Raw genomic sequence first — 27,354 nt, 5'->3', positions numbered from 1 at the left:
CTGTAACGCTCATAAGTGATCTACGTCATAGGGATGCCTAGCAGCAGATGAGAAACTGCTTTTCCCCATCTCCTCACCCAAAGGCAAGGTAGCTGTGGCAAGGGCCTAGCGACACCAATAAACACCAGGGACTGAAGTGAGAGAAGAGGAAACAACCAGTAGAATCACTAGAAGAAAATGAAATGGGGCCTTATTAGTCAGGAATCTTTCTGCATGATAGTAGCTACCAAGTCAGGTCAGAGATAACATGCACAAATGTTCTGGTTGCTGTTTTCCAGGCTGGCAGGGCAAGGTAGGGAAGGATCAGGATTATGGTGTTACTTCTTCCCTGTTCCCTTTTGGAAGCTCAAACACAGCTGTTCCTTACATGAGCACTGAGCAGGAAATATTCAGGAACAGAATACAAATAGAAGAATGCAGAACCGTTGATGATGGATTTTATTTATTTATTTATTTATTTTTTTAATACTCCCTCTCTGCCCACGTCTTTCTGGGATTCTCACTGACAGAGTGCTGTACAAGTAGCAGTGAGATTCTTGTGTTTATTCTCCCCTACATGGAGCTGTGGTGGACACTTCAGGAGCTTGTGCCTGACAAGGTCTCCTTGGTGTTCCCAGGAAAAGGGTGATAAGGGCTAATAATAAAAAGATCCATCTTCAAGCTGAGGCAGACTACTCCAGATAAGCTGCCCTGCTTGCCACATTGCTCTGCAGAGGACAGTATTTTGGGATGCTCTTGCAAAGCCCTGCATATGGCTCCTGGGAGGTTTCCTCCACATCTTGCCCTGCATATACACAAGGTACATCAAAATACAGTCCTAATGGAATTATCCCCCTCACAAAAAGCCCTCAAAAAAGGACAGGGAGATCATCGTTGCCATTATACTGAGGTGGAACTGAAGCACATAGGAAGGGTAAGGTCTATATTTACCAGAAGTGGCCAATTATTTTAATTGACCAAACAGAAGCAGCCTGTTTCTCAGTGGTGCCATTCATCTGGCAGCTCACATTAGCCAGAGCTGGAGCCTTCAACATCTCTGATAACAAGGTATGACCAGACTCACAATGAACCTATATCCCAGTCCCAATCCAATGCCTCGACCCTCCTGCTCCTTGTTTATTGCTTGGATGTCAGAGATGTGCGATTAAGGCAAGAGAATTAAATAGCCAAACCTAACCATAACAGCTTAATGGCACAGGCTGCATCTGCTGCCCCACAAGAAGAAGAAAATCCCTCGGCAGTCTCTAGCAGATGGTAATTTTCTTTCAAGTCCAAATGATGAAAGAGCATTTCTGCAGAACGAGACACAGGTTTGCTCTGTTTACTGGTTACAGTTTTGCTAACAGTTTATAATCAGGGCTACTCTCAAGGAGTTGTATATGTTTAATTGCCGTTAAGAGGAAATAAGCAGGGGTACCCAGAGAACAGCTAAGTGACTAACTTATACTGAATAAGTATCAGATAGCCAATAATGATATAACAAATCTAATGGAACCATGCAGAGGTTGCCAGTATGCCTTAACAGGGAACCTACTGCAAACCAGCATCAACCAGCTGATGTCTCCAAGTATTTTATAAGGCACGGCTGGGGGGAACCCAACCAAAAGCCCTTCTTTTCCCAGAGCCATCAATCTCAGTCATAACGAACATGTGTGGCTGTGTGTGTGACCACATAAAAAGAAACCTGTCAGTCAAGTGGGAACCACCCAGCATGCCTGTTAAAATGGGTCTGTTCCAATCTTGGATTTTGCTTTTAAAATCTCAACAAAAATGTCTCCTTCGGACAACTGGCTGAGCTGAGCCTGCCTTAGCTCAGTACAAGATCATTAAAACCATGCTACCCAGGAGAAGAAAGAATGATGTGCAACACGAATGATTTACCAGAAACAGAACCAGGAACCATTATGCAGAAGCACTACAAACATTAAGAGATTGACCTTCCAGAAACAAGCCATTTCAAAAAAGGAAAAAAAAAATAGCCTAATTCTGCATGTTGCCTTTCATGATGAAACAGTTCTAGAGCTGCTTGTAAAAACAGCCTCATTCCTGAGAGCCCTATTGAGAGAGAGGGTTTAAGCAACTCACATAGAAAACCTCTAAAGATAAGCAGGGTTTCTAATCAAAACTCAATATTCTTCTCTGTTGATATAAGGAAGCATTGTCTAAAGTAATGGAAAATTGCCTTCATAACTAGAAGAATTTAGCATCCCTTTTTAAGCTGAATTTAGCTTCTGAAAAGGAATCCGTAAGGAAAGAAAAAAGAAAAGGACCTGCTTTATAGCCTATAGGTAATCATCACACTTGTATGGTGGTAGGGAGAAATTGGGGTTTAATATAAAAGGCGAAGTGCCAGCAGGAGAGGATTAATGCAGGTTTTTGTGCCAGTTACTGTTATACTTTTATCTTAATATCTTCCTTTGACAGACATAACTGTGGGAACCCTAGAGCATAGTACACAAGACATTAGAACTCACATGTTACAGGGCATTAACCTAGTGCCCAGCAATCATACATTACCATCCAATGCCCATTCAAGATTCTTCTTCCCGCCCCCCACCCCAGTTCATAAAACAGATCATAATGAGAACAGGACAAAGAAATTTCTGGTCAGCCTGGAGTCAGTGTTCCCTAATATTACCCCCCTTCTTCACATGCAACGGGCACGTCCCCAGGAGCAGGAACGGGCATTTCCCTAACGGCAAGCAGCAGCGGTACATCATGTGCCACTGCTGCTTTTCCCCAGGGCTTGGCACATGCACTTTGGTGTGCGGCACGTTACCCCAGGTGGGGCAGGAGCCATGACAATCCAGCAGCACGGAGTCTGGCTGGCAGCCAGAGTGTGGCTCGGGCCAGCCAGGCTCCAGATTCAGTGACATGCTGCTACTATGAAGGCCATCCCGCTTTAAGGTGCAGAGTTTTTTTGTTTTTGTTTTTTTTTTTTTTACTCCAGGGCACCTAGTGTCAACCCCCCTACACTGCCCCCACCTCACGTGCTGCAAATTCACAGCATAGGGAGTGCCTGTGTGTGCACCACACACACACACACACACACACACACACACACACACTGCACATCTGCACTCATCTGGATGCACCCAATGTTAGCAAGCATATTGCTTGCTATTTTCCACCAGACACACATTTGCCTTTTAGGATCAAATCTCGTACATTAAAAAAAAAAAAGCAAACAAACCCAATACCCTATATTCCCCACTGTCTTCAAGTGCAGGATTGAGTCCATTTTGGTAACACCATTGACACAGCCAGAACAGAGATAGTAACGGTACATGTATTATTATAATAAACCCTGTTTCATTGGGAATTTAAAAAAAACTTGGCTACAAAAAAAGTATTGCTCAGACAGCACACATGAACAAGTGCACAATATATAACCACTTCAATATTTATGAATTTAAATTAATCTAAAAATGCATTTAAGATCAAAAAGTTTTTACAACTCAAAAAAAATGCAACTAAACTGGTCAGCGGAAAGTAATTATTTCACCATTCAGTGCTACGTGTTCAGAATTTAAAAAGGAGGAAGAAAATAAAAACTAAAACGATCGCTGAGCTATAAAAATGCAATACCACAAATCTCATTCGTACTTCAAATACAAGTAGTCTCACTGACACCAATAGGACTTCCCGCATGAGTAAGGATTACTCATGTGAGTAGAGTTGCAAGATCAGGCCCTCCTTGTACAGATGCAGGCATACTTTCCTTCCTTGCCCCCACCCCTCCTTCAATAGACACTTCAAAGCTTTATTCCAAGGCATTTGTGTATACATTTAACAGTTAGATTAAAAGAAAAATGCTCTTCGAGGTCAATGATGTGTGTTCAGAAGGGTGGCTACAGTGCTCACAAAAGCCCTAAAGGAATCTATAGGATGCCACAAGTAAGTGACTGAGTAAGTATTTCAGCTAAGTATACCTCTGGAAGAAAACTAGTGCCAGAATATTGACACTAATGACTATAACAGTATCAAACAAATGAGTAAATTGTACTAATAACCCTTCTTAGAAGGCCTAAATACAGAAATTTAAGTGCATTCAGAAGTCTCATACTATAGGTAAATATACACACACAATTAAAATATATTACAAAAAAAAAAAAAAAAATTGAGCATAAAAGCATCTTGTGCTTAACCAACACAGAAGTTTTGACACAAACCAACAAACATCTGTGAGGACAAAATAAAGTTAAGAGAAACACTGCTATTAATTCAGCAGTGAACCCTTTCCCTACCTACAGAACAGCACAATGCAATGCCACAGTATCAGCCTTTACTTTGAATGGTCTGATTTTGCAGTTTTCCCCCCCATCACAGACCTCAATATCCATAACAGAAGTGACTGTATCTCGACACAGCTCAGAAACAGTTCTAATGGAATTGTTTCTAGTGGAGAAGGGTTATCTTGTAACCACTACAACATGGAAAGAGCAAGTGTGTTAACAAGATGACCTTTTAAATGCAACTCCTTTCAAAATTAACATATTTCCTTTCAAAATACATTGTGCATCCTTTCTTCACCCATCCTCTCAAACTCTCCAAAATTATATGAATTCTGATTTTAGTGCAGTGACAGAATCCCTCCCCTCCCCCCCAATAAAGTGGGTCAGTTCAGAGAGGGAGAAAAAAAAAAACAAAACCAAAAAAAACCCAAAACCACACATCTTCAGACTGAGTGATAGTTCATCACAGGTGATCTTAGTTTCTACTAAAACTCCACAGCATGCTTCTGGATTGTGGATATTACATTGTGCACCTGTAAGCCAAAGCCATCTCTAGTTCTTCCTCTCACTAAAATTAACATTTAGATAACCAGTTGAGGGAAAAAAAAAAACTGCACGCACTGATAAAGTTTGAGTCTTCCGGCAAGATTCAGTCCATTTCTCCCCCCTTTTCTTAGCAAGGGAGGGTGAGGGGAAATATTTCACATTAAAGATTTCAAAAACAGGTTGGAATAAAGATCCACAAGGCTGCATAAACTAGAAGTAATGGACTGGAGTCCCACCTGCAAACAAACATTGTTGGAGGAATCTTCTCCTCTGCTTGCAGGGAGCATCTAGACAGGCACTTGTGTACTTGCTAGCCTGTACAAGAAAGAAGTCCAGCACCCTAACCCTGATCTTTTGAACCTGTGCCCTCACTACAGCTCTTTCCTAAAGAGCTCATGATATTAACTTCAATGTTTCCCTGGGTGTCCCTTTCACTATTAGTCACTCGTGATGCCCCGCTCCTCCCGAGCATCGCTCTCGGATGCATCCTTCACAAAGAAAAAAAAAATATTATATATATACACATAAGAGAGAGATTAACTGCTCTTAAAATGCCAGGCTAGCACAATGCTTCCTTCACCCCGGTCCCTCCTACCCCGATGGCTCAGCTCCGCTGCGCTTCTCCCTTCTGCCCTGACGTGCAGACCCCGACCCCCCAGGGGCTGAAGTTAGGAGGACCAGCGTCCTGCGCTGCCAACTCCACATCCCCGGGGCTGGGGGACGCAACCTGTGCGCTGCTGGTCCCCCGCGCCCCCCACCAGGGCTGCGCAGCCCGAGGCGGAGCTCCCGAGGGCTGGAGCCGGAGATGCCCGGCGCCGCGACGAGCCCCGGGGAAGGGGCAAGTTGGGAGGCAGCGCGGGGGAAGGGGCCGACTTACGTGTACTGCTGGGGGAAGCTGTAGCAGTCCGCGGCGGGGGCGGAGAGGACGAGGAGCAGGACGATGTGGCCGCACAGAGCCGGGACCATGGAAGATGCGCTGCAGGTCTGAGCCGAGATCGCCATGTTTCCATTAAAAATGCAGTGTGGAAGGGCAGGCGGCGGCGGCAGCAATCCTCTCCCCCCGGGGCCGCCCGGGGCCCCGCGCGTCGCCCCTGCCCGGCCGGGGGGCTCGGGGGCTGCGGCTGCGGCCGCTCGAGGAGGGCGCGAGCCGGGCAGGGGGCAGCCTCCGCCGCCCGCCACCAGTGCGATGAGAGGGGCAGTGCTCCCTGCGCGCCGCCGCCGCCGCCGGGCTCAGCTCCGCGGTAGCCAGCACTGAGCGAGCACAAACTGATACTTTCCCTCAAATAGGCGGCCAACCTGCCCAGCCTCCTCCCCTCCCTCCCCCCCCCCCCGCTCCAGCCCCAGCCTCGCGGCAGCCACGGCGCATGCTCCCGCCGGGCCGGCCGCGTCTGCACCGTCTCGCCCGGGCCCGCGCGGCGCTGCCCGCATCCCCGGGCCCCGCTCACCTGCGCCGGCGGGAGCCGCCGCCCTGCCCCGCATCGCTGCCACGCGCCTCCGCTGCCAACCCCTTCCCGGGCAAGCGAGGCCTGCTGCCCCGCTGCGCGCTCTCCGTGCGCCCTCGGATGCCAACTTCCCCGGCCCCTGGCCCCGCTCTGGTGGCCCCGCTCGGCGGGCGGCTCGGCCGGGCTGGGCCCACGCAGCACCCTCCTTCCTTGCGTAAGAGAGAAAGTGGAACGGATTTAATTTTGCACCGCTCAAGACATGTGCCCGTTGCAAGGCATTTCCTTGGAGATCAACAGTGCCTCCCCATTTCCCTCAGGGGCCTGTATTCCTAAAGCCACAATCTATGCACCACTCCCGAGGAGTACCTTGTATGTGCAGACCTCCATGAACTGCATGACCTGCAAGCTTAGTGCAACCCCTCAGAGGCAGGGAAGTGTTACTTGGTTACTGCACTTAGATCTGTTAAAAAAAAAAAAAGTAACACTTGCTTTGGCCACTTGTCCTAGCAGACTGGTCTTCCGAATAGGTCTTCCTAACATCAGAGAATCATAGAAAATTAGGGTTGGAAGGGACCTCAGGATGTCATCTAGTCCAAGCCCCTGCTCAAAAGCAAGACCATCCCCAACTACATCATCCCAGCCAGGGTTTAAGAACCTCCAAGGATGCAGAGTCTCTAGGTGGCCTGTTCCAGCATTTTACAACCCTCCTAGACATTGCAAAAGCAATTCTAATATCAGACCCTGGTATGCCCTGGGAAACCAAATAGGATCTCACTCCCTCCTTCCTTTCCATTCCCCAGGCCACCCTAGGTGAATGAGTGGTCTTTGCATTGTTATCCAAGGTGTCCCCAATATCTGGCTCTGGTGAACCAAAGCATACATGGATGCAAGCAGAGGACCCTCTCCTATCTCACAGGGCACTGGGACTTCCCCCTCCTTTCCAATCACCTCCACAAGAGGGGAGACCGACAGCATGCTGCAGTCCCTGCACTGCTTCTAAATACCATGCAATCACACAGAGATGGTCTTTGGAGTTAATCAACACCCAGCTCATTAAGTTAAACAAGACCTCTAAATTTCATCCAGAAATGAATATGAAGTTAGTACTGCTTGTGGACCACAGAGGTAATGGGACTTCTGAGGCCCATGAACATACAGGCCGTTGCATTCTGCACTCTTCGCTCACTGACGTGCGAGTGAGTATTCAGATGCAGCCATGCAGCACTCCAGAGTTCCCCCTCAGGGGCCTGGTTCACTGCAACAAGAGTCCCCAGTTCTCAGTCAAACGGTTGAGAATTTCCACTTTCATTTAAAAAGTAGTAACAGTCTGATTGGAGAAGCATCAACAAATCTGCTAGGATGCACACTAAATATTCAAAACACCAAAACAAGTAAAACGCAACATTTTTAAATATCATGATTTTGGAACCTGATTTAACATTTTGAAGGCCTGGTGTTTCCAGCACTGCATCTGATTAATTGTAGCATATAGTCTTAGTCTTGCATAGACTGAGTCTTAGACAGCTCACCTTCATCCATCCCCAGCAAGGGAACAAAGTAGTTAGTGATCAGCACCATGCAGAATGTACGAGACAGATGTAGGGTTGAACGTCATCTAAATACTGCCTCAGCATCTTCCAACTCTAAATCTAGATTGTCCTGGACCAAGGAAGTCTGGGGACCCTAGGTGTTGCCAGCTCTTCCGTGTCTTTTCTAGAGCCTTAAACAGAGTGATAAGTTCAAAACCCAGGAATGCTTTTTGAACTAAGGCATTGTAAATACTCCCTTAAGAGACATATCTCAGTCTCCTTCTCAGGTGAGGGGCCAAAGCACTACCAGCCCCCGAGTGAGCAAAAGCAATTCTAATTCCAGAACCTGCTGTGCCCTGAGAAACCAAAGGTGCGTGTGACCTCGTCAACATGATGCACTGAGAACACCTCCCAAAAGGTAACACTCTTACAAATGGAAATAATGAGGATTTGCCAAACTGATTACTGACCAGAACACTTAGTAGGGTTTGGAAGGAAGCTGAATCACAGAAATGTTGGTACTTGTCCAAGATCACTTAGAAAAATAAGCACAAGGCTGAAGCTAGAATCTAGAGATCTGGTCTTGCAAGATCACCATGCACTGAACTCGACAGGAATCCCACAGGTAAAGCATTTTTCAGCATAACCTTTTGTTTCAATAATGAATATAGTTATTTAATAAAATACAGTACATTGGGCTATGCCTTGATATTGTTGATGAAGAGGGAAGGCTTCCCTTTGAAGCTAGCAAGCTCTAGGTGTTTTTCCTAGTCCCTTCTTCTTCTCTGTGGCTTCACCCTGGCTCACTTGGCTTGGAGTTCAGACCCCAACACCTGAAAGTCTTCCCTCCACACACACTTTTTTTGTGTGTCCTGGACTAACGCTGCACCCCTTGGACCCCAACTCTTGTCCAAGCTTCATCCTATTCAGCTTCAGCACTTCTTTCTCCTCCAGATCCATTAACTCATGCCCTGGCCCTCTGGGCCTCAGCCTCAGTGGTAGCTGCCTGCCAGGTACCCCGCTTGTGCCCCTACAGAGTCCACCAGTTGTTCAACAAACAAGCAAACATACAGCAGCACAACTGAAATTTAAGCAAACTACTACTATACAATTTATCCCCACTGGCTGTCAATATCATACCACAAACTCCCAAATTCCAAGGCTAGGCCCACTCTCACATTTGTGGCTAGCTTGGTTATCCCTGGGCACTGCTTCCTACAGTCAGGTTCCCTGGGGGAGTTTCTCTCCATACAGCCTGCAGAGTCTGACTGACTGCTGTGGCTCAGGCCCTGGTTTTACATACCTAGAAGCCCCCACTTCTGTTATGTCCGTCCCCACCCCCACCCCCCAACACAGGTGTTTTACCCTCTTAAGAGCCAGCCTGCACTTCTGCAGCTATGTCCCACACTGCCAACTTATCCTGCTGTGTCCGATTAAAGTGACAGAAGCCCCTGACTCTCTGTTACAGTCCCCTCTCCTGCCTTCCATTGTGCCCAAGTAACAGGGTTTGGGTTCCCTGCTACAGCATCTCTTTTCATTGTGCATCTGTACAGCACCTAGCACTATAATGTAGCTATTATACAGGCCTTTGCACCTGTGAATCTCAAAGTGCTTTAAACGGTAAGTACAATTATCTCCATTTAAAAAATGGGGAAACTGATGCATTATATGGGAAAGTTGCTTGCCCATAAGTAACAACTGGAAGCAGGAGCTAAATGCATCTAGCTGAACACACACGCAAAAGCACTAGCTTTCCCTTTCCTCAAGACCAAGTTCTGGTCTTGCACCCATTTGTACCACTCTAAGCAAAAGGTAAATTTAATTTCTGGTGCCAATGCGCTTGAGAGGAGAGTTTGACCTTTGAAGTTGTGGGTGCACTGGGAATAAAGAAAAGGGCCCCGACTGTCTATTAACTGCTTTCTAGTGTTGCTGCCCTGTCTTGCTTTGCTGCAAGTTGATATCAAGCCCTCCCTGAAGGAAAATGCAGTTTTTTGAAGCTTCTTTAAGTTTACAGAAAAAATGATGCAAATTTCATTGGAGCATATAGCCATTTTGTTTTCCTGTTGCTTTGGTGGTTTCCTCCCCTCCCCCCTTACTATTTTCACACTTTCCATTTGCAACTGTAAATGTTTTTAACTATGTTACATTTGTTGTTGTGAGCTCTGCAATCTATAATCAGGCAGTCTGCTAAGAAAAAGTCATTTGAAAGGTTTCTTAAATGTGATGGGACACAAATGAAGAGATTAGTTAGGACATATGACAGAAAAAATGTTGGTTTACACCTACTAGATTCGTCCTGACATCCCACAAACAAAGCCCATTGCCCATGGCACAAACACGAATTGATCGAGGGGGTTCCTTTTATTATCTTTACACGGACACCAAATGTGGAAGTTCACATACATTTTTCAATCAGTGTATATAAGGGAGTAACAATAACATCCGTGAACTAAAAACTATGCACGGCTAAGACTTAATGCTAGTAACTAATCCTCATATCCCCTGCTCCTACCTCTAGGATGCCTGCTAGAAACTCTCCTCCAGTCACTGTTATTAAATTTCTGCAGCTGAGACTGGAGTACAATGCTGTCACTTTACAATTGCAGAACTGCAGCACCCATCACCAAAATGTTCCTTAAAACCAGGATGCAGCTGCTACATTGAATTAATCTGCTCTGTGCAGAGTGTCTCTGAAGATGTTTTTAAAATATCAGTTTTGGTTCCCAAAGCAAGTCTGAGTACTGTACATCTCCTCCTAGTGAAGCTGAAATAGCACCTACTATGGTGTAATACTCTAATACATATTGGACCCTATAAAATTAAGAACATGGCACCAGTAGCATTCCGACAGGATACCAGAGAAACAGAGATATCCCTCAGAGCCAATTCTCCTATAACTACCTAGTGACGGTGGGATCGAATTTCATGGGAAAAAATAGGAACTTGCAATATCTGCCTCAGTGGGTGCATCTACACATTCATTAATGTGCTTTTGCTACTGCACATTAAGTTTACTACTTCTAATGTGAGGTGTTAACTAAATGTGCATTAGGCTGCCCTAACATGTAGTAGTGAACGTACATGCTTTTTTAGTGATGCTTAATGTACAGCAACCTTATTTTACTGTGCATTAGCATATTAGCACAGTTTTTTGCCGTGATACTCTAATGTGCAGTGAAATAGGCTACTGTGCATTAAAGTGAATGTGTAGATGCACCTAATGAAAAGCAAGGTACATTTAGGATGCGCTTGCTTTCCTAATACACCTGTTTTGGTTTAGCACAGGGGTTGGTAACCTATGACCCCTGAGTACATAGGGGGTGGCAGCCTACAGCGCCCAGAGTATGTTGTGCTCTGGCTGGGTAGGAACAAGGCTCTGTATGTGTGTAAGTCCCACAGCTGTAGCTGGAAAATAAAACCACAGCTAGAAGACCTCCAGTGTTTTAACTACATAGTTTAATGGTCAGCGTTTTTATCCAGGAGGTGGAAGAGCCAGGTTTTAAGGCCCTATATCTCTCTACTTTTTCAATATATACTTAAACAACTATGCCAGCTAGGTCAGGTGCTATCTGATACTCTCTCCATTGCTCCTTTTGGGTGTGTCCACACATGCAAGCACATGTGCTTGCAGCAGCTCAAATAGAAGCGGCGCAAATTTGAGCCAAGGCTTTATGACTCAGCACATGTGCTTGGACATACAATTTGTTCTGGAGCAAATTGTGCCACTTGGGGCAAAATACCCCTACCTGGCTCCTCCCAGATCTACAGCCAGGGGGAGTTAGAGCCTGGGGCCAGCACCTGTGCTGTCCCCAGCAGTATAAAAAGCTGCCCTGTCCTGGCCCCAGCACTACAAAATGTTGCCTTGGCAAGTAGCTCAGAGCCACTTGCTGTCAGGAGCTTCTGGGGCCCATCCAGTTGGTACCTGGGAACACTAGCCCTTGTGCCAGCTGGACTGCTGAAGCAGCCCTGAGAGTTCCCTGCACCCTCTACCCACTGCAGCAGTTTGGCAATGGGGGCTGCTGCCTGGCTGTGACCCGCTGCCACGTGGCAGATTGGGATGGGGACTACACAGCCAGTAGAGACATCTGCCCCTCTGGGCCAGCTGACAGTGGTCTGTGGCTGCAGCGTTGGCCTCTGTGCGGCACTACTGCCATGTGTGCCCCCTGCCTGGCCTTCTGGGCAGCTATTGCCCAGAAGATGTTCTGGGTGTGGTGACCTGCTTTGAACTGTCAAAGCATGTCCTCCTGGCCCCATTTGGCCAGGAGGTCAGCCACCTCCAGCTGGGTCCAAGGTGTCAGCTCTGAGCAGGGAGGTGCCTGCCTCTGGCCTCCCTAGTGGAATTCTGGCATTCCCCATTTGAAAACTGAAAAATCCCTGATAAAAAAATCCCCAAGTCAGTCTTTAAAATACCCTGAAATCCATGTTTCTCCACAGATAAAACAAAAAACCACTACAGAGAGAGGGAGAGGGAGAGAGAGAGCGTGCGACCAGTTGGGCAAAGTGTTATTGGTGTAACTACAGAGTTTCATAGATTTCATAGATTTCATAGACATTAGGGCTGGAAGGGACCTCGGGAGATCATCGAGTCCAGCCCCCTGCCCAAAGGGCAGGAAGTCAGCTGGGGTCATAGGATCCCAGCAAGATAAGCATCCAATTTACTCTTGAAGGTGTTCAATGTAGGTGCTTGAACCACCTCCGCTGGCAGACTGTTCCAGACCTTGGGGGCTCGGACAGTAAAGAAATTCTTCCTTATGTCCAGCCTGAAACAGTTCTGCAGGAGTTTCTGACCGTTTGACCTCGTCATCCCTTGGTGCGCTCTGGTGAACAAACGTTCCTCCAGATCCTGGTGGTCACCCTTGATAAACTTATAGGTGGCCATCAGATCACCCCTGAGCCTGCGCTTTTCCAGGCTAAAGAGTCGCATGGCTCTCAGCCTGTCATCGTAAGATCTGTTTTCCTGACCTCTGATCATGCGCGTGGCTCTCCTCTGGACTCTCTCAAGCTTCTCCACATCCTTTTTGAATTGTGGAGCCCAAAACTGGACACAGTACTCCAGCTGCGGCCTCACCAAGGCCGAGTACAAGGGGAGAATGACGTCTCGGGATTTGCTCGAGAAGCATCTATGGATGCAAGCCAGCGTTTTGGTTGCTTTACTAGCCACAGCATCGCATTGCAGGCTCATGTTCATCTTGTGGTCAGTGATGACCCCCAAGTCTCTTTCTTCTGTAGTGCTATCCAACGTAGCACTGCCGAGCCTATAAGGGTGCTTGAGGTTTTTCCTCCCAAGGTGGAGAACCTTGCATTTTTCGGTGTTAAACACCATCAGGTTCTCATCTGCCCATTTGCTGAGCTTGTCCAGGTCAGCCTGGATCACCCGCCTATCTTCTGGCATGGATGCTTTGCCCCAAAGTTTGGTGTCATCGGCGAACTTGGCCAGTCTACTCCTGACTCCAATGTCCACATCATTAATGAAGATATTGAACAGTATGGGTCTAAGGACAGAGCCTTGAGGGACCCCACTGGTCACAGGGCACCACGATGAGTGACTGCCATCAATTACAACCCTCTGGGTCCAACCACAGAGCCAGTTTCCCAGCCAGCGGATCGTGGTGGAGCCAAGGCCACAACTGGCCAGTTTGGCCAAGAGGTGATCATGGGATACCAGATCAAAAGCTTTTTTGAAGTCAAGATATATGACATCAATCTCTTCTCCCTTGTCCAGGTGAGAGGTCACCTGGTCATAGAAGGAAATGAGATTGGTCAAACAAGACCTACCTGCAACAAACCCGTGCTGGCTATCCCTTAGGATGTTAGCCTGGGCCAGTCCCTCAAGGATGGCCTCCTTAATAAACTTTTCTAGGATCTTCCTCAGGATAGAAGTCAAGGTAATGGGCCTGTAGTTAGCCGGATCCACTCTCCTCCCTTTCTTGAAGATCGGCACCACATTGGCCTTCTTCCAGTCTTCGGGCACTACACCAGAGCGCCAGGAGTTTTCAAAGATCTGTGCCAGGGGCTGGGCTATGATGCTCGCCAGCTCCTTGAGTACCCTGGGGTGCAGGTTGTCAGGGCCGGCTGACTTGAAGGTATCCAGCTTCTCAAGGTGTTCCTTCATGAGGTCAGCATTTATGGAGGGTAGGGGATCTCCATCACCCGGATCTCCCTGTCCCGTAGCAGGCATGGGCGTCCCGTGTGACTGATGAAAGACTGACGCAAAGTACCTATTTAATAGGTTGGCTTTTTCCTGGGCGTCAGTTGTCAGTTGCCCCATCTGGTTTAGCAGGGGTCCAACATTGCCCTTGCTTTTCCTCCGGCTCCCCACATATCTGAGAAAGGACTTTTTGTTGTCCTTGATGCTTGAAGCTAGTTGGAGTTCAGTTGCAGCCTTGGCTTTCCTGGTTTGCTCCCTGCAAGACCGGACCAGCGCAGAATAATCCTCCTTGGAGGTGAATCCCGTCTTCCATCCTTTGTAGGCTTTCCTTTTTAGCCGCAGGAGGTCCGCTAGGTCCCTGGAGAGCCAGGAGGGCTCCTGTGCCTTCTTGCTGCCTTTCCTCCATGTTGGAATAGATTTAGCTTGTGCATTGAGGATCGCAATCACTTTTCTTGAACTCCCATCTCCCTGGGGTCATGGTCCCTAAGGGCCTGACCGACTAGCCTCTTGAGCTTGTCAAAGTCAGCTTTTCTGAAGTCAAGGACTTCTGTGTTGCTGACTGACTTGCCAGCTTTACGGCGGATGGTGAAGGTGATCAGCTCATGGTCGCTATCACCCAGCTTCCCATCGATCACTAGGTCGCCGATTAGGTCGTCCTCCGTAGCCAGTACCAGTCGAGCAGCGCTTTGCCTCTCGTTGGCCCATAGACTTCTTGAGTCAGGTAGAGGTAATCCACGCACAAGAGAAAGCTTTGCGACCGCTCGGATTTTGCTGAGTGATCTTCCTACGAGATGTCCGGGTAATTGAAGTCCCCCATGACAACCAAGGTCCTGGAGCAAGCGGCCTCAGTCAGTTCCCGGGCGAACTCCTGGTCAAGCTCAGGACTTTGAGTGGGAGGTCTGTAGTAGACTCCCACCGTTGTGTCCCCTGTGCCGTATTCCCCACGAATTTTTACCCAGAGGGTCTCTAGCTGTCCGTGCTGGTCGCCAACATCAACTTGCAGGGACATGTAGCTTTCCTTCACATAGGGGGCGGGGGTGTAGCTCTCTATACCCATGCCCCTTTTGTCAACACGATCCCTCCTGTACAGGGTATAGCCTTCTATACCTGTGGTCCAGTCATGGGTGGAGTCCCACCAGGTCTCCGTTATCCCAATGACGTCATAAGTTAAAGCAGTTTGGAAGACTAGCAATGTCTCTATCATAATAATAACGTGAACTCTAAATACATGTTTCATGAATTGATGAATACATGAATATATATTTCGCTGCCCCCCAACACGGGCTATGGCCCCTCAACAGGGGTAACATCCCCCCCCAACAGGGGCCAAATGTCCCCTGCAGGGCTACCACCCCCGCTGCAGGACCCACATGCCTCATTCCAGCCCCGATTGCTGCCCCACCTGGCCCCATCCTCTGCCGGCTGCCCCACCTACCCTCCTTCCCCCAGACCCCCTAATGGTTGCCTCGCCTGGCCCCATCCCCCATTTGCACCCCCAGCCCCCATGGCTGCCCCTGCAACCCCAGGCACTGGCACTTAAAAGAAAAAAAGACTCTACTCACCCTAGAAGCAGGGGCTGAGGAGGCTCCAGGGCCTCCTGGCAGAGCCCCCCTGGGCAGCACAGGGCAGCGGGGGCTAGGAGGCCCTGGGCTGGGGCTGTCACCCTGCTCTGCACTGTGCAGGTGGTGCCCCAGTAATCCAGATGGCAGCTGGAACTGCCAGTAAAGGCCAGGGAGGGTTTGTTTTTTTTTTAATTGTGGGGATGCTGGGGTGGGGGGGCTGGGCCCGGGCAGGGAAGGGATCTGGGGGACGCAGGGGTCAGGCAGGGAGTGGGGCTGGGTGGGGAAGAGATTGGGGGGGGCGGGGCCAGCGGGGTCCCATCGCCCCTCCCCCTCCTCCAGCCCCACCAGCCCCTCACTTACTGGCACTGGAGCCCTGCTGCTGGCACGTTGCCTGCCCTGCACAGGCAAGCAGCATGCTTCAGTACCAGGGTGAGGGCCAACAATAGAGATGCTCTGGCAGCCAGAGTGTCTCTGTGGAGGATCCAGACTCCAGTTGTCTCAGGGCTCGGTGCAGGACCATTCCCTGCTCTGCTTTTTTTAGCAATATTTTTATTTTTTACTCCAGGGGTCTAACTTTGCCCCCGTGCTGCACTCTTGCAACAGGGGGAACCATTTCTGGTTCCCACACGTGTCTTTTCCAGTGTCTCAAAAGGGTTTGAGATGCATGTGTGGGCTCATCTGGATATGCCCTATGAAGCTACACCGCTGGCCAGTGAAGAGAGGGAAATGTGGGGCCAGGAAGAAAAAAGGCAAATTAGAGGATGTGTGGCTTTGTGAGACTGCAGCTGCTTTGGAACGGAAGGGAAGAGACTTCAAGTTCTATCCTGTACCTTGCTTCCCAACGTGCAGAAACTTCCTGCTGATCACCATCTATTGTATCCTATGACTAGGAAATGCAAGGTGAATGGCTTAGCTTTGGGAAGAGGGCTGAAACAGGCACTAGATAATACCTACCTTATAGTCTGGTTGCTAAAGCACTATACTGGGAAATTGGAAAGATGAAAATACAAACCCCCTCTGGGTGAGTAGGGCCCAGCATCTGGGCAAGTTTGCTAATGAGGAGGCTCTTGACCTAAAACAAAATAAGGTCATCCTGCTTTCTCTATTTTTCCCAGCCACAATTTCAGGACTTCACTGAGGCTCATGGTCAGCCAGAGCATAGCCTGCTGAACATGCTTAGTAGGTGCCATTGTCATTGGTAGTCCCTCAATTTGAGGATCATTTCTATCATGACTCATTGATGGGTCATGAGAGGAATTAAAAGTCCAATTCTTGAGCCACAGACCCATCCACAAAAGTTGCAGGTCTTTCAAAAAGGGAGAGTAGACTGTAGGCTAGGACGTCTCTCTTTTTCCTTCCTCCACTTTCTCTTCTCTGCTTCAAGGGCAAGATACTTTACCTCAAAACAGGCTGCCGCTTGGTTGAGGCGCAGCACTATTGGAGTAAGTCGGCAGCTAGCTTCTCCCAGCTTTTGATGTCGGCATCTGTTTCTTTGAGATATGCTTTCAATGTGTCCTTGTAGCATTTTTTCTGGCCAATACAAGGTCTTAGGCTGTTACTAAGCTGGGAGTAGAGCACTTGTACTAGGGGTCAAGAGTCAGGCATCCATACACAATGTCTGGTCCAGAAAAGCTGGTGCTTGGGGAATCACTGATTCAGTGCTGGTAACATTGGCTTTAGTAAGGATGTTGGCATTTGTGCAGTAATCTTCCTTCCCATTTGATGCAGAAGGATTTTCTGGAGGCATCTTTGGTCACCAGTATATTGAAGGTCAGTAGCATTGGTGGATACTTGCACATCCACACTGCATGTGGACTGGGATTTGCAATTTTGTGTAAGTGTCATTTTGACCCAAAGTGCAACAAGATTCTGCCCTAAATAACAAGTAACATCAACTTAAAATGTCCCATCTGATTACATATTGCTCCTCCTGGGAAAACATTGCATGGAGTCTACTGACTTACTGAGGCAGGTGGCTCACTGCCTCACCACCCAAACAGAAAGAATATCAGAGAAGGGCTGTCTGGACAGAGAGGATCTAGGTAGGTGTTTTTGAGAGGGGAGGCAAAAGCCCCCCCAATGTGGCCTGGACCCTTGCCCGACGCGCCCCAGCACTTACCTTAGGAGCCAGGATGAGCGGGAGCTCGGAGGAGATGCAGACACGGCTTGGCAGTTCCGCAGCTGCCTGAGCCTGCGTATCGGTGAAAGCTGGGGGCATGGCTTTGGAGCACCGTGGGCTGCTCAAAACGTGGCCAGGGAATCAGCTGGGGCTGTGCTGGGAAGCCAGGAGCAGAACACCGGCTGGGAGATGCCAGCTGCGGAGCCGGTGGGCTACAACTCCAGCTGCCTCAAGAAGGAACTGGGCGCCTGCCGGAGGACCCCGACCACTGAGGCAGAGGGCAGCCTTGGGGGCCGACAAGGGCAAGGGAGCTCCATGGTGGGGCAGCAGCCACAGGGGACACCACCAGGGAGCAACAGGACTCCAACCAGGGGCTCGGGCACCATGGCTGGGGATGGCTCCTCAAACCTGCAGACATCCCCAGACAGCCCTGGAGTGGGCAGAGCATGGGGGATCATGAGGCCCCAGAAGGGGAAGTAGGTAATGCCAGCTGGAAGGACCAGGACAACTGGATCACAGGTCAGCTGGGCCCTGGGGAGGTGATGCCATAAGAGCTAGCAGAGTCTGAGCACAGGACACTTGCCTGTACCCATGCCTGTTAACAGAAAGGGGATGGACAAGTCTCCCTGGGGGATCGAGGGCCCTGAGATAGAGAATCTTGTGAGTCCTGCCAACAGAAGCCAGTCATTTTCACTTTACATCACAGTTTGGCCCTGGAGGGTTCAGGTTTAATTTTCCAGAAGAGAGAAAGCTGACCTGGAGACAAGGGGTGGACCCCTGAAGATTGATGGCCAGAAAGACCCATCCCTTCCAAGGCGGGCAATGTGGGAAGACCTGTGGGGAGCAGCGTCTACCCAGGTCAAGGCCATGGTAAGGCTGGGTTAAAAAGGAGGTTTGGAGCCCCACAAAGACACCCCAGGGCCAAGACCCCTTCAGGTCACCAACAGGGAACCATCTCCTCAACAAGAACATCAAAGACGTGGCAGGTGAGAAAGGGCAGCACCCAGACCATCTGCATGGCACCGAAACCAAGTCTCACCCTGATGTTGCGGGGGGACAAAGCACCAACAAAGAGGGCATCTAAACCCTACAACACCTACTAGCGACAGTGTTAAATAAGCAGTCCTGAAGGAGGAACTCTAGGACCAGCTGGGCATCTTCCCCTGACTCAAGCTGGTCCTATGACTGATTTCTTTGTAGTTGTTGTTGTTATTAAAGCCACTTGTTAGGAAGAGCCGAGTGCTCGGCTCAGTGAGCCAGATTGTGACCAAAACTAGGAAGAGTGTATGCATGGGTGCACGTTGTGTAAAAACCAATTACAACAGCAATCCTTGTTTACAGAAATGGACTGCCCCATTTGTTCCCTGGTAAACAAATCACCAAAAGAAGGGGACTGGGAAGAGAAGAGGTCATTGCTCCATTCCCTATTTGTATCAGTGTGCAGAGGAGGATCATTGCACTGGCATCCTTGGGGTGGGGAGATCATCAGGAAAAAGCTGGTCAAAACAAACACCCTCTGACAGCTTTTGGAGGAAGTAGGGAAAGTCCACCTGATTCTCTGCTTGATTATATTGGTTTACCAAATATAACCCCATTGAGTTACTTCTGATTTGTCCAGATAGATGTGATTCCAGACTCTCTTCCTATCCTCCTGGGGATGGTGCAGTTCTGTATCTCTCCTTGTACTGAGACTCTCTGTCTGGCCCAGAGCATGGACTTTTTTTTTTGACCAGGTAGGGGAAGGCACCTAACTGATCTACACATGGGCTCATTCTGCAAACAGCTGCACCAATTTAAATTCAAAACAATCCCATTGAATTAATCTCATTTCTGCCTACATTTACAGAGGTGTAATTTGGCTCTGTGTGTCTAAGATTCACTGGTAACTGGAGGAGGAGCCCATCCATATCCTTTTTACTTCTGTTACTGAGTGAGAGGACAGAAAATGTTGGCTGACATACCATTAAAGTGAGACAAATAAGGGCAAGAGGTAATTAAGAATAAACAGATGATAATAGCTAATACACATTCTGACTTTAAAGGTTTACTCTTCTTATCCAGGGTTCTTCAACCTCAGCTCCTCAGCTGATGATGTATGGGGCTGCTTCATGCCCAATATTAGTGTTTCACAGAGGGGAAAGAAGAATGCACTCAATGTTAATAGAAACATAATAAGTAACTGCTACACTTACCACAAGTCAGGGAGAACCATACTGTGTTTGAATAGAGTTCAAGAGGGAAACAGCAGCAACAGAGCTGTCTGTAAAGCTTTTGGAGTGGATAGAATAAGAATGCTTGTGCAGGCAACCAGAAGTGCAGGGAGCAGCAGCACAGAGTACAGGAGAGAAGTAGAGCTCAGGTGCCCTGACAAAGGATGCCCTAAAATTCGCATTAGTGTGCCTCTGAAATGGATCAGTGCTCATGCTCCAGGGTCTCTGCTAGTATTTCCGAGTTTCATAGTTGGTAGGGTCAGAAGGGACCTGAGCAGATCATCAGGTCGGATCCCCTGCCATGGGCAGGAAAGAAAGAAAGCTGGGGTCAAGCGACCCTGGCTAGGTGTTCATGTAGCCTCCTTTTGAAGACCCCAGGGTCGGAGCGAGGACCACTTCCCTTGGAAGTTGGTTCCAGATCCTAGCCGCCCTGACTGTGAAGTAGTGCTTCCTGATGGCTAGCCTGAACCTACTCAGTCAACTTATGGCCGTTATTCCTTGTCACTCCTGGTAGTGCTCGGGGAAACAGGGACTCGCCCATTGCCTGCTGGTTCCCCCTGGTAAGTTTACAGATGGCCACCAGATCCCCCCTCAGACTTCTCTTGTGGAGGCTGAACAGGTTCAGGTCCTGTAGTCTCTCCTCGTAGGGCCTGCCCTGCTGCCCCCTGATCATACGGGTGGCCCTCCTCTGGACCCTCTCCATATTGTCCACATCCCTCTTGAAGTGTGGCGCCCAGAACTGGACACAGTACTCCAGCTGCAGCCTGACCAGTGCCGCATAGAGGGGGAGGATCACCTCCTTGGACCTGCTCGAGATGCATCTGTGGATGCATGACGAGGCACAGTTGGCCTTCCTGACTGCATCCCCACACTGTCGGCCCATGTTCATCTTGGCATCAATGATGACTCCAAGATCCTTTTCTGCCTCTCCACTTACGAGAAGGAAGTTCCCCAACCTGTAGGTATGGTGCTGGTTCTTCCTCCCCAGGTGCATCACCTTGCACTTGTCGGTGTTGAATCCCATCCTGTTCTCATTCGCCCACCCCTGTAACCTGTCGTAGCCTATTCCTCCCTTCTAGCATGCCCACATCTCCCACATCTTAGTGTCATCTGTGAATTTGAACACGGTGTCAGAGACAGTGTTGAAGGCCTTCCTAAAGTCCAAAAGGACTACACTGCGACACCTGCGTCCAAGGATTTTGTGACCTGGTCATAGAAGGCCACCAGGTTGGTCTGACAGGACCTGCCTTTAATGAACCCATGCTGATTGCCCCTAAGCATAATCTCCCCGGCTGGCCTCTTGTGGACATGCGCCAGGATCATTCTCTCAAAAAGCTTACCCAGGACCAAGGTAAGACTAACAGGCCTATAGTTTCCTAGGTCCTCCTTCCTTCCTTTTTTTAAAATGGGAACCACATTGGCCCTTTTCCAGTCCTCTGGCACACCACCAGAGCACCATGAGTGCTCATAAAGCCATGCCAGGGGTCCCACAATAACCTTTGCTAATGCCCTTAGCACTCTGGGGTGGAGATCATCAGTACCTCCTGATTTAAATATGTCCAGTCCTTCCAGAAGTTCCCTGACTTGGTACTCACTGACCCTAGGCCTGGGTGCACCTTCCCTGGGGCCTACAGGAGTCCCAGGGGGGGCATGACCCAGTCCCTGCTCAGAAAAATGGAGGTAAAGAAATTGTTAAATAGGTTAGCTTTGCTGCCTGGTGCGATGACCAGATTTCCTAGCATGTTCTGCAGAGGTCCCGCATTACCCAGTACCTTCTTTTTACCCCCTATGTATTTAAAAAAGGATTTCTTGTCCTTGATCTGGGTAGCTAGTCCCAGTTCCATCTCTTCCTTGGCCTTCCTGACTGCCCCCCCGCATCCCCGAGCAACAGAGGTATAGTCCTTCCTGGTGATGGCCCCTCCCTTCCATTGGGTGTACACCTCCTTTTTAGGTAGGAGACATTCCCAGACGCTTTTGGTGAGCCATGGGGGCCTTTGCACCCTCTGTCCCCCTTTGATCCGTGTTGGGATTACCTCCCTTTGGGCTTGGAGGATTGTCTCTTTAAGGAACAACCACTCTTCTTGGACACCAGACTCCCCTCCCCTCCAGGACCTCAATGTCTCCCTGACTATTCTCCTTACCTCATTGAAATCGGCCCTCCTGAAGTCCAGGGCTGCTGCCTTGCTGCAGGCCTTTGCCACCTTGTGCTAGATAGTGAATTCCAATGGGTGATGATCACTGTCGCCCAGGTAGTTGAGCACCCGCAGCCCCCTCACTAGGTTGTTGCCTGTGGCCAGCACCAGGTCCAACAAGGCATCTCCCCTGGTCGGGCTAGGTCCCATAGCCTCTCAGTGTAAGGCCTGCCTTGCTGCCCCCTGATCATGTGAGTGGTGCTCCTCTGGACCCTATCCATGTTGTCCATATCCCTCCTGAAGTGCGGTGCCCAGAACTGGACGCAGTACTCCAGCTGCGGCCTGACCAATGTTGCATAGAGGGGGAGGATCACTTGCTTGGACCTGCTCGTGATGCATCTGTGGATGCATGACAAGTTGTGGTTAGCCTTACTGACTGCATGTCATGGGATGGGGTCCCCAGGGATGGCCGTGATACCTCTGGGGCTCCTTGACTGTGCCAATCCTGCCCAACAGGCACCCTCTTTCTCCCCCACCACGTCTTGCTGGTAATTTTCATATAGGGAGGCTGCCTTTGATCTTATTGTCTGGACACAGTCTTACTAGACCCCACTGAACCCTGTGGGTTCTTAGACCCCTTGTTGTCCTGCTTCAAAATGGATGATTCATGGGACACCCTCAGCCGTATGGGCTAGATGCCTGGCTCCAAAACCACCCCTTTACCACGCCCCAAGCCTCGCAGATGGTATTGATGTTGTCTTTCCTGGGTCTTCTCTAACTCGGCCCCTTGCCCTCACTGGGCTCTCCGCAGCCCTCTCACTGTGCCCACACTGGCGCTGGGCTCTCTGCAGCCCTGTTTCTGCTTTGGGGTTTGCTCTCTCCCTTATTGCCAGGCCCTTCTCTGGCGCTGGGGTCCCCACACTGTTGTGGGCCCCCAGTGAGGCCTCCTCCTTCCCCAGTAGCCTCAGCCCAATCCACTGGTCAAACAGCAACTAAAATCTGAGCCGCTGGGCTATAACCTAATATAAGCAGTTCAGGGTGTGCTCTGTCCCTTTAAAATATCAAACTTCTCCCAGCACTAAGTGCCTTATAAACCAGGGTGAGCTCCTGGAGCCTCTTAATCCTACCCAGAGTAGAACAGGCAGCCAAGCCTCTGGTGAGCTTCTCCCTGCTTTGCTGCTGACAGAGCACTCCCCCTCTAGTCCCAGCCTTGGGGTTTGTATTTGCCCAGGGCCCTGCCTCTTCCGGTCAGCTGACCAGGTGTAGGTGCAGGTGCAGACTAATGTACTCTAGCCTGTTGCCTCAGTAACCTGCCCCTGTGGGCTTCTGTCTGGCTCTTAGGGCTCTCTCCTTAGGCAGTTTCTGTTCTTATAGGAGCAGGCATCTTAGTGCCCTGTGACACTGCGTCCCCACACTGCCAGCCCATGTTCATCTTGGAATCAATAATGACCCCAAGATCCTTTTCTGCCTCTGTGCTGATGAGAAGGGAGTTCCCCACTGCACAGCTGGTAGAAATACAGTTTGTAAGACTCTCTTTGTCCAAACTGATGGTACCTCAAGCCAAAGACTTTGCTTCACTTCACATTGGGCACCTTTTCTCCACCCTCAATCCCAAAATCTGCACAATACTTATGAGGAACTATGCAAGAAATTCTTCTCACTTCAAAGTGAAAGATTTTGGGATTATTCTGGGTGATCTTCACCCCTATGCATGAAGAGGGTTGGGTATTGAGATTTGAATGGAGGTAAGTCTTTGTCTGGCCCTCAACACGGGGTGGATGGTGTCCACTCTGCAAATTATTTTAGTCCTAGGAATATAGGGGCTAGTTGTCAAAACACAGCTATCTCTAATATCTGTTACCCAGATACAAAATCCAGCACTCTCTGAGATGGGTTTAGGAGATTGTCTTGTCATTAAACCTGTATCTCATAGTATACTATACTGATAGTTATAGAACGAGTTCACTATAATCTTTTAGAACTAAGGAGCCAGTTTCATCCATGGTGCAACTCCTGTGACTTCAGATGGAATTACACCAAAATGAATTTGGCTCTAGCAAACCCTAGAGACCATCATTTACTTATTTTAGATAGTCTTCCACAACATGTGCTAGGGTGCCTTCCACAAAGTGCTGCACATCTCACTTTAGCTTGGACCCTAAACTTGTTTATGATGGTAACTAGGATTAGGATTAGAATTCAGTACAGGAGAGATAACTGATTGCCCCATTTCTGTTTTGTGATCTGCATTGCTTTTCTGTTACACACATGGTTACTGAGATGATAAGCTCCTCAGGGCAGATCTGACTTCTTACTGTGTGCTTGTATAGTGCCTAGTATAGTTTATTATATGGTCCCTGTAGCACTTCACAATCTGTAAGGTATTTTTCCTCACCAATCCCCTGGGGAAGTAAGGGCTATAATCACTATTCTGCAAATGGTGAACTAAAGCACAGAGAAACTGAACACCAGATTATATTCTACCAATTATGTGCCTAAGTGGACTTAACCACCTAAGTGTGGTCCTGTTTCAGCCTGTTTGAATACCTGAAAAGCTTAACACATAAGATGGGTGGGGTAGGTCATCCTCTTCCTTACTGTTTTTGTGACTTATGCTTAAGGCTAGGATGATAATATTACAAAATACCACACATACATTAATGGACTACTTAAAGCAGGGTGGAATAGGATCTCAGGTACGTAAATCCACTTAAGCATCTAATAGGTGATGTAACAGCTAGCCTGGGTGATTTTCCTAACATCATACAAGAAGCCTGTGGCAGCACAGAGCTTTGAACCTGGGCCCCAAGAGTTAGCCTACTCTGTCCCAAAGAGAGCTTTGATGTATGGTTTGTGCCCCTAGGTTGCACTGAAAAATAAATAAGAATTTATTATTACTATGTTAAAAAAATCAAGGAGTGATTTGCTTATGGAACATAAGTACCTTCAGGGTGACACACTACTATTGTTATAGGGCTCCTTAATTTAGTTGGAAAAAAGCATTAAAAAAAACAATGGCTGGGAGTTAAAGCCACATAAATTCAGATGAAAAATGCACAGATTCTTAACAGGGGAAGTAATTGCTCCTTGGAATACCTACCAAAGGATTCTCTGTCTTCTGAAGTCTTCAGATCAAAACCAGATGCCTTTCTGGAAGATCTGATTTAGTAAAGCATAAGAGGTTGGGCTCAATATAGAGGTAACAGGATAAAATTCTATGGCCTGTAATATACAAAAGGTCCAACTGGATGATTTACTGATCCCTTCCAGCCTTAAACTCTATTAAAATATGAATGCTAATAATGATCATTTTAAGTTTCAGTTTGTGAAATAACTAAAACACCAGTACGTGGCTGGAAGATACTATAAAGCACATTGTAAAAATTAAGAGCTCACGTCTGGCAACCAGTATGTGACTAGCAATTATTTAAACACTGCTCATATATTCTAGCCTCATGTATTCCAACCCCCTTCCCCTCCAAAAAAAGCTTCTAATGCATTTTCAAATTGTATTGCCCCCCACCTTAATAATTGATGGTTCAAATACTACACAACCACAGCAGTACTGTCACCATTACTATATGGTTTAAAAGCTAAATGGTACATAAATAGCTATGCAGTTGGAAAAAATATATACATGGAATACCAAATAGAGTGGTGCACTATAAAGGGTTTTTATAGGCATTAGTTTGGATTGCTGCATTACTTATGAGCAGCTGTAAAAACTTTTCTGCCACATTACAACATTATGCACTTTGTGAATGTCACAGAATTTATAGAAAATCTATTTTAAAATATCTTAGGGAGTTTTTTTCATATAAAAACAATGGTACCACTTTATATTCCTCTCCCCATAAAGCAAAACTGTCTGACCACCATTCTAAGGACTCAGTCTTGCAACCGGCTCCAGGAGGGTTTAACTGTCAAAGCAGACCTGTATATTCTTGTCTGAGAGGTATGTGATATAACTGCTCACCACATGGGTTTGTAGGTATAACTAATGGTTTTTCCTATTACATGGAATCATTTGGCTCTTCTCTTTACCTACTATCACCCTCATCACCATAGCATCCAAGCACTTCACTCATTAAGGGTGCTTACAGACATAGGAAAAAACCCCAAAACACCTCTTTACTTTCAGCTTGGCATGCCCCCATGCCAAGCTCAGCACATACCTTGAAGAGGAATTGCATCAGTTTGACACAGCTCACCCAGCATCTGTATAGCTCATGCACTTTAGCAGGGCTTTTGGGCGCTTTTATCTAATAGATGATTGAATCAGCTATTAGATTTTAAAAAGTGCCAAAAAGCCCCACTGAAGAGCATGTGAGCTATACAGACACTGGGGAGTTGAGTCAAACTGATGCAATTCCTCTTCCTGGAAAGCACTGTTTTTGTTTATTTTTCTCCCACTTCTGTCAGTACTCTAATGTATTTTCCCTCACAATACCTCTGTGAGAAAAGGAATTATCCTTCTCGTTATACAGCAAGGGGACTGAGATAAAATTTAAATGATTCATCCATGGTCAGTCAAGAAGTTTATCAAAGCAGAAAACTAAGTAAAGTCTCATGATGCCCAGATCAAGGCTCTAACAACCAGTCCAATCTACCAGCACTAATTCCATCTTTATATGACCATATGGTAAACAAAATTAATTGAAATATAAAAAATGAAATGACATAAACAAGTTGTCCCTCATACAGTTTCAACTGTTTTGGGAGGAAAATAATTTAAGTCACTAAGGGTGTTTGTACACGTGACGAAATTGCCCTTTTTAGTGGTTTAATTGCATCACATATTACACAAGAGGCAGCATATTGCAATTTAATTTAGTTACACTGTACACATGCAGTGGTGTATTGCGATGTAAATGACTTCATTACATCTCGATGTACTTTAGCTTGCTACCTAACAAATTGCAGTGATACATCCATCCCTGAGCCCTCCCGGGCTTCCAGCACCCCATGCACCATTCCCACCACCTTCTCCAGGCACCAGCACATCCATCTTGCCCCGGGACAGTGCAGGGAGGCGGCAGGAGGGTGGATGGGTGTGGTGGCAGCTGGAGAAGGTGGCAGGGATGGTGCACAGAGTGCTGGAAGCCCAGGCAGGCTCGGGGAAGCTTGGGTGTGGCAGCGTTCCAGCGCCCCGTGCACCATCCCTGCTGCCATCTCTGGTCACCAGCACACCCAGCCACCCTCCTGCTGCCTTCCCGCACTGCCCCAGGAGCAAGCCGGCTCATTTCCAGGTGGTCCCAGGGCATTTGCATACGTTTGTACCATAGCACCGGGTGCGTTTAAAAGCGTCCAGTGCTACGGTGCATGTAGTTGTATAAGTGGCAAAATACATGTCAGCACTGAGAAAATAGTGGCACACTGTTGAACTAAAACACATCAAAGGTGTTTTAGTTCAAAAGCATTCTGGCACCAT

The 27,354-nt window shown here is 48.1% G+C and overlaps 1 protein-coding gene and 1 long non-coding RNA gene across 2 annotated transcripts in view; one reads left to right on the top strand and one right to left on the bottom strand.

Annotated features, from left to right (window-relative positions):
* Positions 1 to 6,056, bottom strand: part of CACNA2D2 (calcium voltage-gated channel auxiliary subunit alpha2delta 2) — a 719,777-nt gene extending 713,721 nt beyond the window's left edge. Inside the window, exon 1 of the mRNA XM_090021767.1 lies at positions 5,659 to 6,056. Coding sequence (XP_089877893.1) covers positions 5,659 to 5,783 — 125 coding nt within the window. The 5' untranslated portion in view covers positions 5,784 to 6,056. The remainder of the gene's footprint in view (positions 1 to 5,658) is intronic.
* Positions 5,636 to 27,354, top strand: part of LOC149855606 (uncharacterized) — a 76,753-nt gene continuing 55,034 nt past the window's right edge. The window contains exons 1-2 of the long non-coding RNA XR_016438464.1: positions 5,636 to 5,763; positions 8,096 to 8,170. This is a non-coding gene — a long non-coding RNA (uncharacterized LOC149855606). The remainder of the gene's footprint in view (positions 5,764 to 8,095; positions 8,171 to 27,354) is intronic.

Source organism: Crocodylus siamensis, chromosome 11 (assembly GCF_052110815.1).
Source record: "Crocodylus siamensis isolate JL-2025a chromosome 11, ASM5211081v1, whole genome shotgun sequence".
NCBI lineage: Eukaryota > Metazoa > Chordata > Crocodylia > Crocodylidae > Crocodylus > Crocodylus siamensis.
The sequence above is the reverse complement of the archived record's forward strand: the minus strand, read 5'-3'. Positions and strand labels throughout refer to the sequence as shown.